This window comes from Acomys minous (assembly GCF_964271855.1).
Source record: "Acomys minous genome assembly, chromosome: 17".
Taxonomy (NCBI): Eukaryota; Metazoa; Chordata; class Mammalia; order Rodentia; family Muridae; genus Acomys; species Acomys minous.
This window is the reverse complement of record NC_140500.1, coordinates 9,279,748-9,293,780: the sequence shown is the minus strand read 5'-3', so window position 1 is coordinate 9,293,780 and position 14,033 is coordinate 9,279,748. Positions and strand designations below refer to the sequence as shown.

The 14,033-nt window shown below is 42.8% G+C and overlaps 1 protein-coding gene across 5 annotated transcripts in view; it reads left to right on the top strand.

The window, feature by feature from the left end:
• AEBP2 (AE binding protein 2) overlaps positions 1-14,033 on the top strand; it is a 42,506-nt gene that overhangs the window by 14,755 nt on the left and 13,718 nt on the right. For all 5 annotated transcript variants that reach the window (XM_084766279.1, XM_084766280.1, XM_084766281.1 and 2 more), the window contains 3 exons: positions 3,775-3,882; positions 6,800-6,986; positions 10,027-10,151. In XM_084766279.1, the coding sequence (XP_084622405.1) occupies positions 3,775-3,882; positions 6,800-6,986; positions 10,027-10,151 (420 nt within the window). The remainder of the gene's footprint in view (positions 1-3,774; positions 3,883-6,799; positions 6,987-10,026; positions 10,152-14,033) is intronic.

Sequence of the window (14,033 nt, the reverse complement as noted above, 5' to 3'; positions counted from 1 at the left end):
CTGGTTTTTTTTTTTTTTTTTTTTTGGTTTTTCAATTACTAGGCATACAACACATACATGTATGCCCTGACTCTTCTTAACCATAACTAGATTTTTTTCCCCCATTCCTTTTGTGTATGGGTTTGTGTAGGTGTTTTTCGAGACAGGGTCTCTCTGTTAGCTGTGGCTGTCCTGGACTCACTTTGTAAACCAGGCTGGCCTTAAACTCACAGCGATCTGCTGGCCTCTGCCTCCCAAGTGCTGTGATTAAAGGCGTGTGCCACCACACAGGGCTATAAGAATATTTTTCAAGGCCAGAAATAGTGGCATTTGCCTGTGGTCTCTATTTGGGAGGCTAAGACAGGATGGTATCTGGAGAAACTGTGTGAGATGCTGCCTTAGAACTAGACAGCTGGGGCTGGAGAGGTGGCTCAGTGACCAGAGCACAGGCTGCTCTTTAGAGGACTCAGGTTCTGGTTTTAGCAGTTACTTGTTTGCTAACATTTGTCTTTAACTCTAGTTCTCAGGGAATCCAGTGTTCTCTTATGCCCTCCAATCTGCCTGCCTCTGCCTCCCTAGTGCTGAGATTAAAGGTGTGCACCACACCACACCACACATATGCTCCAAACACACCCATACCCGCCCCAGTTCACACAAACACTTAAAAAAGAGGGCTGGAGAAATGGCTCAGAAGTTAAGAGTGCTGCCTGCTCTTCTAGAGGTCCTGAGTTCAATTCCCAGAAACCACATGGAGTTAAATGCATCTATAATGTGATCTGATGCCCTCTTCTGCAGATAAAGCACTCATGCCTGTAATCCCAGCCAGCACTCAGGAGGCAGAGACAGGTGGATTTGCTGTAAATTCAAGGTCAGCCTGGTCTACAAAGCAAGTCCAGGACAGCCAAGGCTATGCAGAGTAACAAACAAATAGAAAAAACCAAACCACAGCTACTTATGAAGTAGCTACAATTGTACTTTCTTCTTTCCCCCTTTCTTTTGTTCTCTCTTCCCTCGCCCCCTAGTTCCTGGTTTTTTTTTTGAGACCCGGTCTCTCTAAAAGTGGTAGATTTTCCATACTTGCAGTTACTTTTCCGGACAGTGGTGGGTGGAACACACCTTTAACCCCAGCACTAGGGAGGAAAAGTCAGTTTAATTTTAGATCATTAGAGCAGCAGGTTTATTTTTTGTTTTTGATTTTTCGAGACGGGGTTTCTCTGTGTAGCCTTGACTATCCTGGACTTGCTTTGTAGAGCAGGCTGGCTTCGAACTCACTTCGCTCCACCTGCCTCTACCACCCGAGTGCTGGGATTAAAGGCGTGTACCACCACACCTGGTTGAGCAGCAGGTTTGTAAAAACCTTGGCTCATAAGAGATTGAGGGGACCTATCGTAAAAAAACCAATCCATCTAAACAAAATGACAGAATTCTCAAAAGTAGAGCAAAGCCTTGGGTGTTTTGCTTTTGTCTTTAAAATAATTTATTAATTCTATGTGCATTGGTATGAGGGTGTCAGAATCCATGGAACTTGAGTTACAATTGTCAACTGCTATGCGAGTGCTTTATCAGGCTTGGTGGCAAGTGCCTTTGCCCACTTATGCACCTCACTGGTCCAGAAGTAACCTTGGAAAGGTTTTTCTGGTGGGGGTATTGCACATACGGCAGAGCCCTGTAATTTACTCCTTGAACTTCCTCTGTAGCCCAGGTAGGCTTCACACTCGTTTTCCTGACTCATCCAGCTGAGTAGCTGCAATTAGTAACTTGAAACTTGAGGGAGTGCGAAGCACTATGGGAAGAATAGAGGAGGCCCGGAGTCAGCGATGAGGAGATGCATTGTCTGCTGCCCATCTGAAGTGTATGTTCCGCACCGTGGCAGCAGCCACTGAGGAGGGCAACAGCCATGCTGCCTTATTCTGGTTTTGGAGATCAGGTCTCATCTAATCCAGGCTGGTCTCAGATTTGCTATGTAGCTATGGACTGACTACACCTCGCTTCTCCGGGTTTTGTGTATGCTGGTTAGTACTCTACAAAACACAGGACGCATAGCAGCCCCAGGCCCTGCAGTTGTCCTTCTTACTGTACCTCATAAGGAGCTGGGACGAGGCCTTTGTCACCAGGTCCAGCTGGCATTAAAATTGGGACTGATTGAGGACATACCACTCCACCTGAGAAAACCAAAAAGCCAAAGTAGATAGATAGATCACCAAGTCTACCTGACTTAAGTCATTAATTCATGGACTGAGACATTTGCTCTACATTGGATTTTAAAGTGTGCCTGGTTACTTCCCAAGAAGGCTAGAAGAGAATGGAGTTAGATTGCTGTGAGACACCATGTAGGTGCTGGGAATTCAACACAGGTCCTTGAGAGAACACTGAGTTGTCTCTCCAGCCCCTGAATTTGTTTGCTATTTTGTTTTGTGCTCCCTGGGATTGAGGCCCAGGGCTTTGTGCATAGTAGGCAAGCTCTCTACCACAGAGCTACATTCTTAGCCCTTTATGTATTTTTCTTCAGTCTTCGTACTAAAGTGATTCTGCATATAATGTTCTTAGAAAAAGTCTCAAGTGTTCTTTTTTTTTTCGAGGAAGATCTCACTGTGTGCCAGCTCTTTCAGGGGAGACTGCAGTATGTGGAACAGCTTTGAGTGTTTGGAATATTCAGTTGGAAAATTAGGTTGCTAGTGTTGGAACTTTCCAGACCTAGTCAAATTTGGTTTCCTAAGGCTGAGAATGTAGCTCTTCATTAATGTTTTGTATTTGCTTCATCATAATTAAGATAGCTGAAAATACATCCTAATGGGAAGAACAGTACAAGAACATCAAATGTTAGTAGGCATGTGAGTGTAGGAATCCATGAGTAGAAAAATTTGATAACAATTTTTATTTCTTTTAAAACTTGAATGCAACTTTCAATTGATTATTGGAAGTTAAAAGCTTATCTACTAATTAAAAAAATTTTTTTCGAGACAGGGTTTCTCTGTGTAGCCTTGGCTGTCCTGGACTCACTTTGTAGACCAGGCTGGCCTCGAACTCACAGCGACCCACCTACTTCTGCCTCCTGAGTGCTGGGATTAAAGGCATGCGCCACCACGCCCAGCCTAATTTAATTTTTTATTGACCATTTGTTTTCATATTTTTCTAGTACTGAGAAGTAGCAAATGTTCCTTATACAAACACATACAAATATAAGTAAGCTCTTTAGTGCCTGGAGATTATTTACCTTATGCGTATCTTCATCCTAGGGGTGTGTTAGTTCCTTAATGAGGGGAAAGGACTCTGTTGATACTGCGGAATACTGTACCCTGTTGGGACAGGAGTTAAATGCATTCTGGTTTTGTTTTTTGTTGTTGTTGTTAGTTTTTTCTTTTTCTTTTTCTTTTGGTTTTGAGACGAGGTTTCTCTGTAATAGCCCTGGCTGTCCTGGACTCACACTGTAGACCAGTTTGGCTTCCAACCCACAAAGATCTGCCTGCCTCTGCTTGAAAGTGGTGCTGGTATTAAAGGCTGCCACGCCTGGCCAGTTAAATGCATTTTGATCAAGTGCACAGTAGATGTCTTTTAATCATTTGAAATTACGAGGGACCAAAGTCCTTATTGAGATAAGTGCTTCCTTTTTTCTTTGTTTTGTTTTTGAGACAGGGCTTCTCTGTGCAGCCTTGGCTGTACTGTCCTGGGCTTGCTTTGTAGACCAGGATGGCTTCCACTCACAGAGCTCTCCTCCAGCCTTTGTCTCCCTTGAGTGCAGGGATTGCAGGGTTACAGGGCTCCCACGCCCGGCTAACATTGTTCTTCTTTTAACAGGTGTTTGTTTGCTTGTGGAAAGGTTGTAAGGTGTATAACACCCCGTCAACCAGTCAGAGTTGGTTGCAGCGGCACATGCTGACACACAGCGGGGACAAACCTTTCAAGGTGCGTATGTGAGAGTCATAAAGCCACAGGGAACTGTATTTTTTCTTTTTTAAGTAAAGGTTTACTTATTAATCTATTCTGCCTGCATGCCAGAAGACGGCACCAGATCTCATTATAGATGGTAGTGAGCCACCATCTGGTTTCTGGGAATTAAACTCCATACCTTTGGAAGAGCAGCTATCAGAAGCACTCTTAACCTCTGAGCCATCTCTCCAGCCCCCTCATCTCCTTTCTTTTTAAAGGTCTCACCCTGTCATCTCAGCGCAGGTGTTTCTGAACTCCATAGGCATGCCGAGCTCTCCTGGGCAACCATTCTGCTACAGACTTGCCCCTGTCACTGGTGTCTTCCCCCCCCCCCCCCCCCCCAAGCTAGGATCTCTCTTGGACCAGGCTGGCCTCAGATTCATAGCAATCCACCTGCCTCTGCCTCCCAAGTGCTGGGATTAAAGGCGTGTGTCACTATTCAATTTTGAGATTGAAAATCACCAAATAGATGTATTCTAAGAAACCTTTAGAGAAACCTTTAAAGAGCAAGTTTCTGACTTAATCTTTTAAAATATAAAACTTTCAAAAATATAATTTTTATTGCATTCATGCTACAGAATTTAAAGGACCACTATAAAGTTTAAAAAAAAATTGAAAAGCTCTTGGTGTGATGGTGTACACCTGTAATCCCAGCATTCGGGAAGGCAGAACAGGTGGATCTCTGAGTTTGAGGCCAGCCTGGTCTACAGAGTAAGTTCTAGGATGGGCAGGACTGTTACACAGAGAGACCACGTCTCACAAAACAAAACAACAAACTGTTAAAAGCACAATGCCCCCCCCTGAGTGCTGTGACTAAAGGCATGTGTCTGCAGGCCCCCTGAGAGAGGACTTATTTTAAGAGGATTGTTATGGGGCAGGAGAGATGGCTCACAGGTTCAGAGTGCTCTTTGAGAGGTCCTGAGTTCAATTTCCAGCAACTCTGTGGTGGCTCACAACCATCTGTAAGACGATCTGATGCCCTCTTCGCCCTGCAGGCGTATATGCAGCCAGTCCACTATATACATAATAATAAATTGTTTACTATAATTGGGAGGATGATGCAGTAGTGTTGCCTACGCCTAGGAATTTGAAGCCCCCCACTAGGCAATATGGTGTGACATCCATATCCTGCGTTGCTCCCTCCACTGCTACTATGTGCATGGCTTTCTTCCTGTTTCATTGATTCCTCAAATTCTTTCAGTTTCTTTTTATAGTTTTTTGAGACAGGGGTTCTCTGTGTAACAGCTCTGGCTGTCCTGGAACTCAGTCTGTAGTCCAGACTGGCCTTGAACTCATGAAGACCCACCTGCCCTGCTCCCAAGTGCTGGGACTAAAGGCGTGTGCCACCATTGCCCATTTTTCAGTTTCTTTAAAATGTGTGTAATGCCTTCTCCCTGCTTTGTGTGCTTGTAGTCCACTGACCTGAAACATCCAGTGTAGTCCAAGCTGCCCATAAATCCTTCCTTAACCTGAGCCTCTCTCTTATTACAGAAAACTGAGTGAGCTGTATTTTGTGTGTTGTCTGCTGAACTGTTTCAAATGCAGAACATTGTTTGTTTTTTGAGACATTTTTTTCTGTGTAGCCTCAGCCGTCTTGAAACTTGCTCTGTAGACCAGGCTGGCCTCAAACTCAGAGATCTGCCTATCTCTGCTTCCCTGAGTGCTGGGATTACAGGTGTGCGCCACCACGCCTGACTTACATGCAGAGTTCTAATTATACTATAACAATTTATCCTATTTAAAAAAGAACAGCCCAAGCCGGCGTGGTGGTGCACACTTTAATCCCAGCACCCAGGAAGCAGATGCAGATGGATCGTTGTGAGTTCAAGGCAGGACATTCACATAGTAGCTTAACTGTAACTCCTGTTCCAGGGGATCTGACACCCTCACACAAACATGCATGTAGCCAGTCTCTCTCCCTCGCCTTCCCCTTGCCCCCCCCCCCATCCCTAAAACAAAAATAAAAGTATACATATGAAAGCCTGTCTCCCCCTCCACCCCATCCCACCCCACTTGTTGCAGCAATATAGAAAAACAGACACAAAGCCTGGCGTGGTGGCATACACCTTTAATCCCAGCACTCCGAAGGCAGAGGCAGGTGGATCACTGTGAGCTCAAGGCCAGCCTGGTCTACAAAGGGAGTCCAGGACAGCCCAGGCTACACAGAGAAAAACCAAAAGAGAAAAATAGACATCTGAAGATTTTGTGGTAGCTTTTATTTTTAGATGGTGTTGCATGGCTTTAATCCTAGTATTCCGAAGGGAGAGGCAGAAATTTCTCTGATTTTGAGGCCTACCTGGTCTAAATACTAAATATTAAGTTCTAGGCTAGCCAGGGCTTCAGAAATGAAGGAATTGGTGCAACTGTTAGTGTGTCAGTTTCTTATCTTTTTTTTATATATAAGCATGGCTTATTAAAAACATCTCTTGTGTTGGCCTGGAGAGATGGCTCAGAGGTTAAGACTGTTTTTCAAGAAGTCCTGAGTTAAATTCCCAGCAACCACATGGTGGCTCACAACCATCTACAATGTGATCTGATGCCCTCTTCTGGCCTGCAGGTGTTCATGCAGACAGAGCACTGTATACATAATAATAAGTAAATAAATCTCAAAAAAAAACTCTTGTAGGAAGATGATCCCTTGGAGTTTGCCTTGGTACAATGGAGAGACTTAACCTAAGCCTAACATAACCTTGCGAATTTAAGGTTGGAAACAGCCATGCCACTGCCAAGTGGTTCACTTGTTCACTTGTTAGATAACTTAGCTGCCTTTTGCAGTGAACTCAAAAGAAATGCTTCATGTGTCTTTTCTAGACTCAGCTGTACTGAGGTTTGCTGCCTTCAGTTCTGCTCATGCCTTATGCAGTAACTCTGACAGCCCTTTTCTTCTTTTCAGTGTGTAGTTGGTGGCTGCAATGCCAGCTTTGCTTCTCAGGGAGGGCTAGCTCGCCATGTACCCACACACTTCAGTCAGCAGAATTCCTCAAAAGTTTCTAGCCAGCCAAAGGCCAAAGAAGAATCTCCTTCTAAAGCTGGAATGAACAAGAGGAGGAAACTAAAGAACAAAAGACGGCGTTCGCTACGTAAGTGCTTACTTAGAAAGTCTCTGTGTGGCGAAAGGGCTTTAATAAGCAAGTTCAGCTTTACTACTGGTCTTGAGGTGGACTTGTGTGTATATATGGAAGTGATATATGCTATCTGCCTTTCAGCACGAGAATCTAGTGAGATGTTTGCAGAAACTAAAGGATTATTAAGTGCATGTGGTCTTAGAATATAAACTGTATTCAGAGAATTAGATACTAGGTGGTGTCTAGTTTGATTTGTTATATATTAGAAAAACTTAAAACATGGCAATGTTTGTGTTTCTACAAATATTTTTGAGATTTTAAAGCATGTCAGATGTAAAAAAATCAAATAAAAGTTAAGCAATGAATTAACCAAAGTGTAGAATGTGTGTGAATGGAGTGTTTATAACACGACCATATGAAGATTATATGCTCTTAATTACTGGGTCATATATTCGATACTCCTTCGATATTTAGGGTTAAAAAAAAAAGACAATAGAGAGTAGGAGTAACCTTAACTAGAGCCTGGAGGGCATCGTGCTTGAATTTTTGTGGGCCCACTGCTAATAAATCTGGAATAGTGGCATGCAGTGAGTGAGTGAAGGAATGAGGAATGCTGTTGAGAAAGGGAGTTCTTCAAGAGTGGAGTACTAGGTAAATGGAATCTCCTCATTGTTGGTGTGATTGGGATATAGATGAAAAGGCACATGCAAGCTCTAAAACACTGAAATATCTCGCCACAAAGCTACAGCGAACAAACCAATTGACCACTATATGTGTGTATATATATATATAGTTTTTCCTCCTCCATACTATTAAAGTAAAAATATCTTTACATGCTGTTAGTTGGTTCTAAATACCATGGCCATAAATAACTTGGGAGGAATTTATATTTCACCTTACAGTTCCAAAACAGTATCACTGAGGGAAGTTAGGCCAGTAACCTGGAGGCATCCAGGCCTTACACACCAGTCTGGTGTAAGTTTGATCTATGGTAGAAGGAGAGAATTAACAAGTTGTCTCTTTGACCTCCATACACGCACTGAGGCACATGCCCCCGCCCCCCAAATGAATATAAAACAAACCAGAAAACCCAGAGGAGCTTGCCGTCTCATTGCACACTGTGTCACTATTTACATCTGTTCACTGTTCCCATTGTTTAGCAAGGCTTGCACAATTTGCTACTCTATTGAGACAAGGCCTCACTGTGTAAACCAGCATCCCCAATGGTGGGATTATAGGTGTGTGTCACCAATTCAGGAACCCATTTGCTTTCTTTTATTTTTATTATTATTATTATTATTATTATTATTATTATTATTATTATTATTATTAATTGTTACTACTACTTTTTTAATTTCAGAGATAGGGTTTCTCTGTGTAGCCTTGGTTGTCGTGGAACTCTCTTTGTAGACCAGGCTGGCCTTTAAATCAGCGATCCACCTGCCTCTGCCTCCCAAGTGCTGGGATTAAAGGCGTGCACCACCACGCCTGGCCCCATTTGCATTCTTTTTAAGGCACTCTCAGCATAGCCCTGTTGGCCTCAAGCTCCTGATCTTCTAATTCTACTCCTACCTGGTCCCTGTTCTTAGAAAGCGAAGGTGGGTGCATTCCCCCAGTTGCTGCTTAGAACTGGCATATGTGCTACCTAAGGAGGTGCTGCTCTGCCCTGTAGTCTCTGTTCAGGTCTGTTGAGGTGGCCAAGTGCTAATGACAGGCTATAGGGAAATACTTTCTACCTAGTTTGAGGGGTTTTGTCACTGTATTGTTTGGAGAGGATGCATGTTGGCTCTCTAAACTGGAAAACATGCAAGGCCTTCCTTTCACTTTGTGGACCATTGCTTAGGCAGATGTTACTCTGGTTTGACTGTTGGTTTCCTTCCAAAACATCCATGCATGGGTACTGAAGCAGTCACTTTGTTTTTACTTTGTTTGTCATTTTAAAAAAATTTTAAATAGAGTTACAGTAACTTTGTTTTCTCATCTCCAGTGCCAAGGCTGGATTCAAAATCAAGGTTGTCCAGTCCCCACAAGGCTTAGATACTGCTTAGAGACTACCTCTTCTGTGTTTTGGAGACTGTTTTGGCACATTAGCTAGGATGGCCCTGAACTAATTCAGTGCTCATTCTTTAAGAGCTTAGTGTGTCCTGCTGAACCTGACTGAAAATGGCTTTATTATTTTGCTTGTGACTTTGAGGCCAGCCTGGGCTATACAACAAGACTATCTCAGAAATAATATTTACGGACCTGGAGAGATGGCTCAGAGGTTAAGAGCAGTGACTGTTCTTCCTGAGTTCAATTCTTAGCAACCACATGGTGGCTCACAACTGTCTATAATGTGATCTGATGCCCTCTTCTGGTCTGCAGATGTACATGTAGACCACTGTAAAAATAATAAGTAAATAAATAAAATAATTTTGACTTTTTTTTTTTTTTTTTTTTGGAGACAGGATTTCTCTTGTAGACCAGTCTGTCCTCGAACTCACAGAGATCCCACCAGCCTCTGCCTCCCAAGTGCTAGGAGTAAAGGCATGGACTACTATGCATGCTGAGAAATAAAGCCTTAAAACGATTGTTGTATAATCATGATATATGTGTGGCATTAGAGGTGTGTACCCTAGCATCGATCCCTAGGGTTTTAGTTTTGTGCACTTAGGACCATTTATTTGTAATCAAGCAAAAGCTTGGAAATATTTCCTCTGTCTCAGATTTGGAAAGATTTTGAAAGCATGTAAAAAATACATGCTGAGAGATCACATGGTAAGTTTGAAACCCCCATGAAGTATTTTTATGAAAAAATATAAAATGGTGGACCACGAGGCCAAGAAACAGGGATAATGGAGTTACTGCATTCATTGATAAGTTGAATTCTGCCTGTTGTCACCTTATTAGAGCTCTTACCCTGAACACAAAGACAGGTGCAGCTAGATGCTGGCCAGGGACGTGCTCCCTGTCGGTTAAAGCTGTAGTCTCCTGTGTTTGGAAAACACTTGAGCATTTAGTAGACTGATGAAGTTTTCTAAACAGTCTTTAACTTTTTTTGTGTGTTGACTTTTAGCGCGACCACATGATTTCTTCGATGCACAAACACTGGATGCCATAAGACATCGAGCCATATGCTTTAACCTCTCAGCTCATATAGAAAGTTTAGGGAAGGGACACAGTGTTGTTTTTCATAGTACTGTAAGTATTCTGTTTTTTCTTTCAAATTATACCAACTTGCAAAACATTGGTTTTCACTATTATATTTTTATATTGTTCAAAATATAGGACCTTTTGTTAAAAGTCACGTGGTTTGTTGGTTGTGGTAGTAATGCCTGTCATCCCAGCAGTGCAGCCCAAAGCAGGAGGAGTGGAAGGCCTCCTTCCCAGCAAGAAATAATTTTAAAAAGGAAAGAAGCAATCTTGAGCCATGTGTACAGTATACAGTTGAGAACTGTTTGAGACTTTGAACTAATTAATTTAGAATTGCACTGATGGGGTAGAGTTCTTGTCTGACATGTGGGAGACCCTAGCTGCGACCCCTAGGGTTTTAGTTTTGTGCACTTAGGGCCATTTATTTGTAATTAAGTAAAAGCTTGGAAATATTTTCTCTGTCTCAGCTTTGGAAAGATTTTGATAGTGTGTAAAAAATAGATGCAGTTTAGTTGTTGAAAATGTAGAACAGGGATGTAGCCCAGTGATGGAATACTTGCCTAGCACATCCAAGGCCCTAGGGTCACTCTCCAATGCCTAGTTCTGGAAGCTTCCCCACCAAAAGTTTGTGTGTGTGGTATATTCAATTAAACATATCATCCAGTCATGGTGGAAGATTTTAAATGTGCTTTGTATCATAGGTATAACCCCAGGTTTTAAAAATTATGTCTGGCCAGCATGCTGTAGAGAGTCACTGTTTCTTGAGGCTAGGTTGTCAACCCAGAACAATCAGAATGTCAGTTTGGAAACACAAAGCAAGATTTTATTGTCCATTTTTTTAAAAAAAATTTTTGATTTATGAGTATTCATATGCCTGCATGTCATGTGTGCATCGTGTGCACCTGGTGTCTAAGGAGTTGTGTTCTATGTGGTTGATGGCGACTGAACTCAGGGCAGCAGGGGCTCTGACTACTGAGTCTTCTCTAGCCTCATCTTATTTCGTTCTTTAAATTGGTGTACTTTGGCCTAGGTCTTTAGGTGAGACTTCTGGCTTATGAATTCTTAGAAAAATTAATGTGTACTTTTATTAGTGTTGGGGAGATGGTTCAGTGGCTTGAGTGCTTGCTCTTCTTGTAGAGGACCAGGGACCATGGGAGGCAACATTCTTTTGTGTGGTCTGTGGGCATTTACATAACTCTCATTTCCCCCCCCCCCCCCAAAAGGGCTGGGATTAAAGTCTTATGTCTAGCCATATATGTGTGGGTTCACATACTATGACGCATGTAAGAAGGTCAGGGACCGTTTAGTTTAGTTTAGTTTAGTTTTTTTTTCCTTTTTTCGAAACCAGGGGTTCCATGTGTAGTCTTGGCTGTCCTGGATTCACTTTGTAGACCAGGCTGGCCTTGAACTCCCAGTGATCCTGCCTCCCTAGTGCTGGAATTAAAGGTGTGTGCCACCATGCCCGTCACATTTTTAGTTTTTTCCACCACCGTTATATGGTTTGTAGAAATTGTAGAGATTCAGATCTCTAGGCTCATGTGGCAAGTGCTTTTACCAGTTACCATCTCTAGCCCAGTTTTTATTTTGAAATAAATGAAATACTGTAGAACTGGGCTACTTTTATTTTCTGTTTCAACAAAACTGAAGTTTTTAAGTATTATTGGTTGGCACTGATCATCTCACGTTGTCTCCCTCCTATAATGAAGTTTCTTAACATCCAGTTTTGGAAGGATGAACATCATAGCTTGAGGGGAGGTTAATTAATAAGGAAAGCACTTTGAGTTGCCTGTAGTATTTTGGGTTCAACTATGCTTTAAAAAAACAAAACAAAACTAACCTGGTGAGTGAGGAAATGAGGTGGGAAAGTTTACCCCAACCTTGACAAGTTGGTGACTGATGTGATTACGCCTCTACCCCTCAGCACACCACCCCCAGAGCACACCGTTACTCCCTGTTCTGTGTTCCTTGGAAGCTCACCCGCACCTCTGTGCCATCCTTTAGAACCTACTGGTTTGGCTTTTGTATTATTGGTGTGAGTGTGTATGTGTGTGTGTGTGTTTTGTTGCTGGGATTACAGGCATGCACCATCACACCCGGCTCTAAGCTTTTCTTTTTCAAGTAGATTTATAGCTTTTCTGTGCTGACAGCATACTGTAGGGAAAGAAAGGATTCCTGGGCCACTAAGACGGCTCACTGCTAAAGGTGCATGCCTATTTGAGTTTGAGCCCTGTGACCATGTGGTGGGAGGGGAGAATGGCCCCTAATCAAATGTAAAAAAATAGTTAAAGACTAGGAGTACATGTTTTGCCCTCCCAGGGAGAATCGGGCCGGATCCTAGAGTCTCTGTCCATTACACTGACAAGAAACTTAGTCCTGTGTTAAGTTTGAGAGGAAAGGCCTCAATGCCTGATTGACCTCCAGATGTACCGGTAACTGCAGTGAGGGGAGTGATACCGGAGCTCACTGACCAGCCAGTCTAGCCCGTCAGAAAAGCAAGCAGCAACAACAAGGACTGAAATAAAGTGGAAGGGTGGCAAGATGGCTTCGTGGATGAGAGTGCTTGCTGCTGAGCCTGACAACCAAAATACATGTTTAAGATATATGTGAGACTATGTCACATGGAAACCTGTCTGGTGCGGAACCCACAAGAAATCTCCTTGCCTCTGCCTCCCTAGTGCTGAGCTTTAATGTGCTTCACCAAGAAAAAAATATTTAAAAACAAGATGGTAAGCAGTTGAGGACGAGAGCTTACCGAGTGTGCGTGTGTGCTGAACGCATGTGTGCTCTCATTCTTCTGTTTAACTGCTTCATTTCCCCCCTGTGTGTTGTATGTGCAAATGCCCTCAAGTAAATATCCTTATTGACAATGAAACACTTAGGCTCAGTGTAGAGGAGACTTCTTCCTTCTCAAAAAGAAGAGAGCAGACAGGCATGGCGGCTCACGCCTTTAATCCTAGCACTTGGAGGCAGAGGCAGGTAGATCTCTGAGTGCAAGGCCAGCCTGGTCTACAACCAGGACAGCTATGGCTAACACAGAAACCCTGTGGCTTATTGAGGTCTGGGACTGTAGGTAGCACATGCTCTGATAATGCTTAATACAAACTATACATGTAGTAGCTCCTCAGTGGTCATGAAAGTTTAAACTGTTTACATACACGTGCTAAGTGCATGCCTTAATTGAAGTCTGCTCCAGAAGAGGTCAGCAGAAACAGTTTCTGGTGTGTTACTGTGCTTGGCTGGCTTAAGTTATTCTAGCATTGTAGGGTTCTATTCCTGTACCAGCAGATCTATTTAGATTTTTCCATTAATTGCCAAGCTTAAAATTAGGGATTTATCCAACCACAAGCTTATATATATAATGGAAGAAGTAATCTTTCTTTGTTTAAAGTTCTATTCTTAGTTGTATGTTTTCAGATTAATATTGTAGTATTTATTTGGGTATTTGTAACTGGAACTTGGTAACATGGTGCTGAGATTGTAACTACATAAACTAAAGCACGAATGTCAGTGTGGGCATTGGAGAGCCATGCAATTCCAAGTGTCACCTTGACTACTAACATGCATGGCAATATGGCTTGATAAGCTGTAGACAGGTGGGTTACTCAGGCTCAGACCTAAAGATCTTGAATTGGCCTACCAAGTGCAGCAACAGAAACTGAGGCAGTCAGCCAACTCAGTTGTAAAGTAGATCTTTTTCTTTGCAGCAGCAGATTTGGGTCTTTTGTAGCTTAGTTTGGAACTGGCCACATACATAGCCAAGGATAACCTTGAACTCCTTGACCCTCCTGCCTGGGATTATAGGTGTGTGCTACCACGCCTGATTTCTGCTTTATTTTTTGTTTGTTCTCTGGTCTCCTGTCCATTATCCATTCATGTAGAGATCAGAAGATGCTTGAGAGTCCGTGCTCCTTCTCTTAAAGAAAGTGCTCA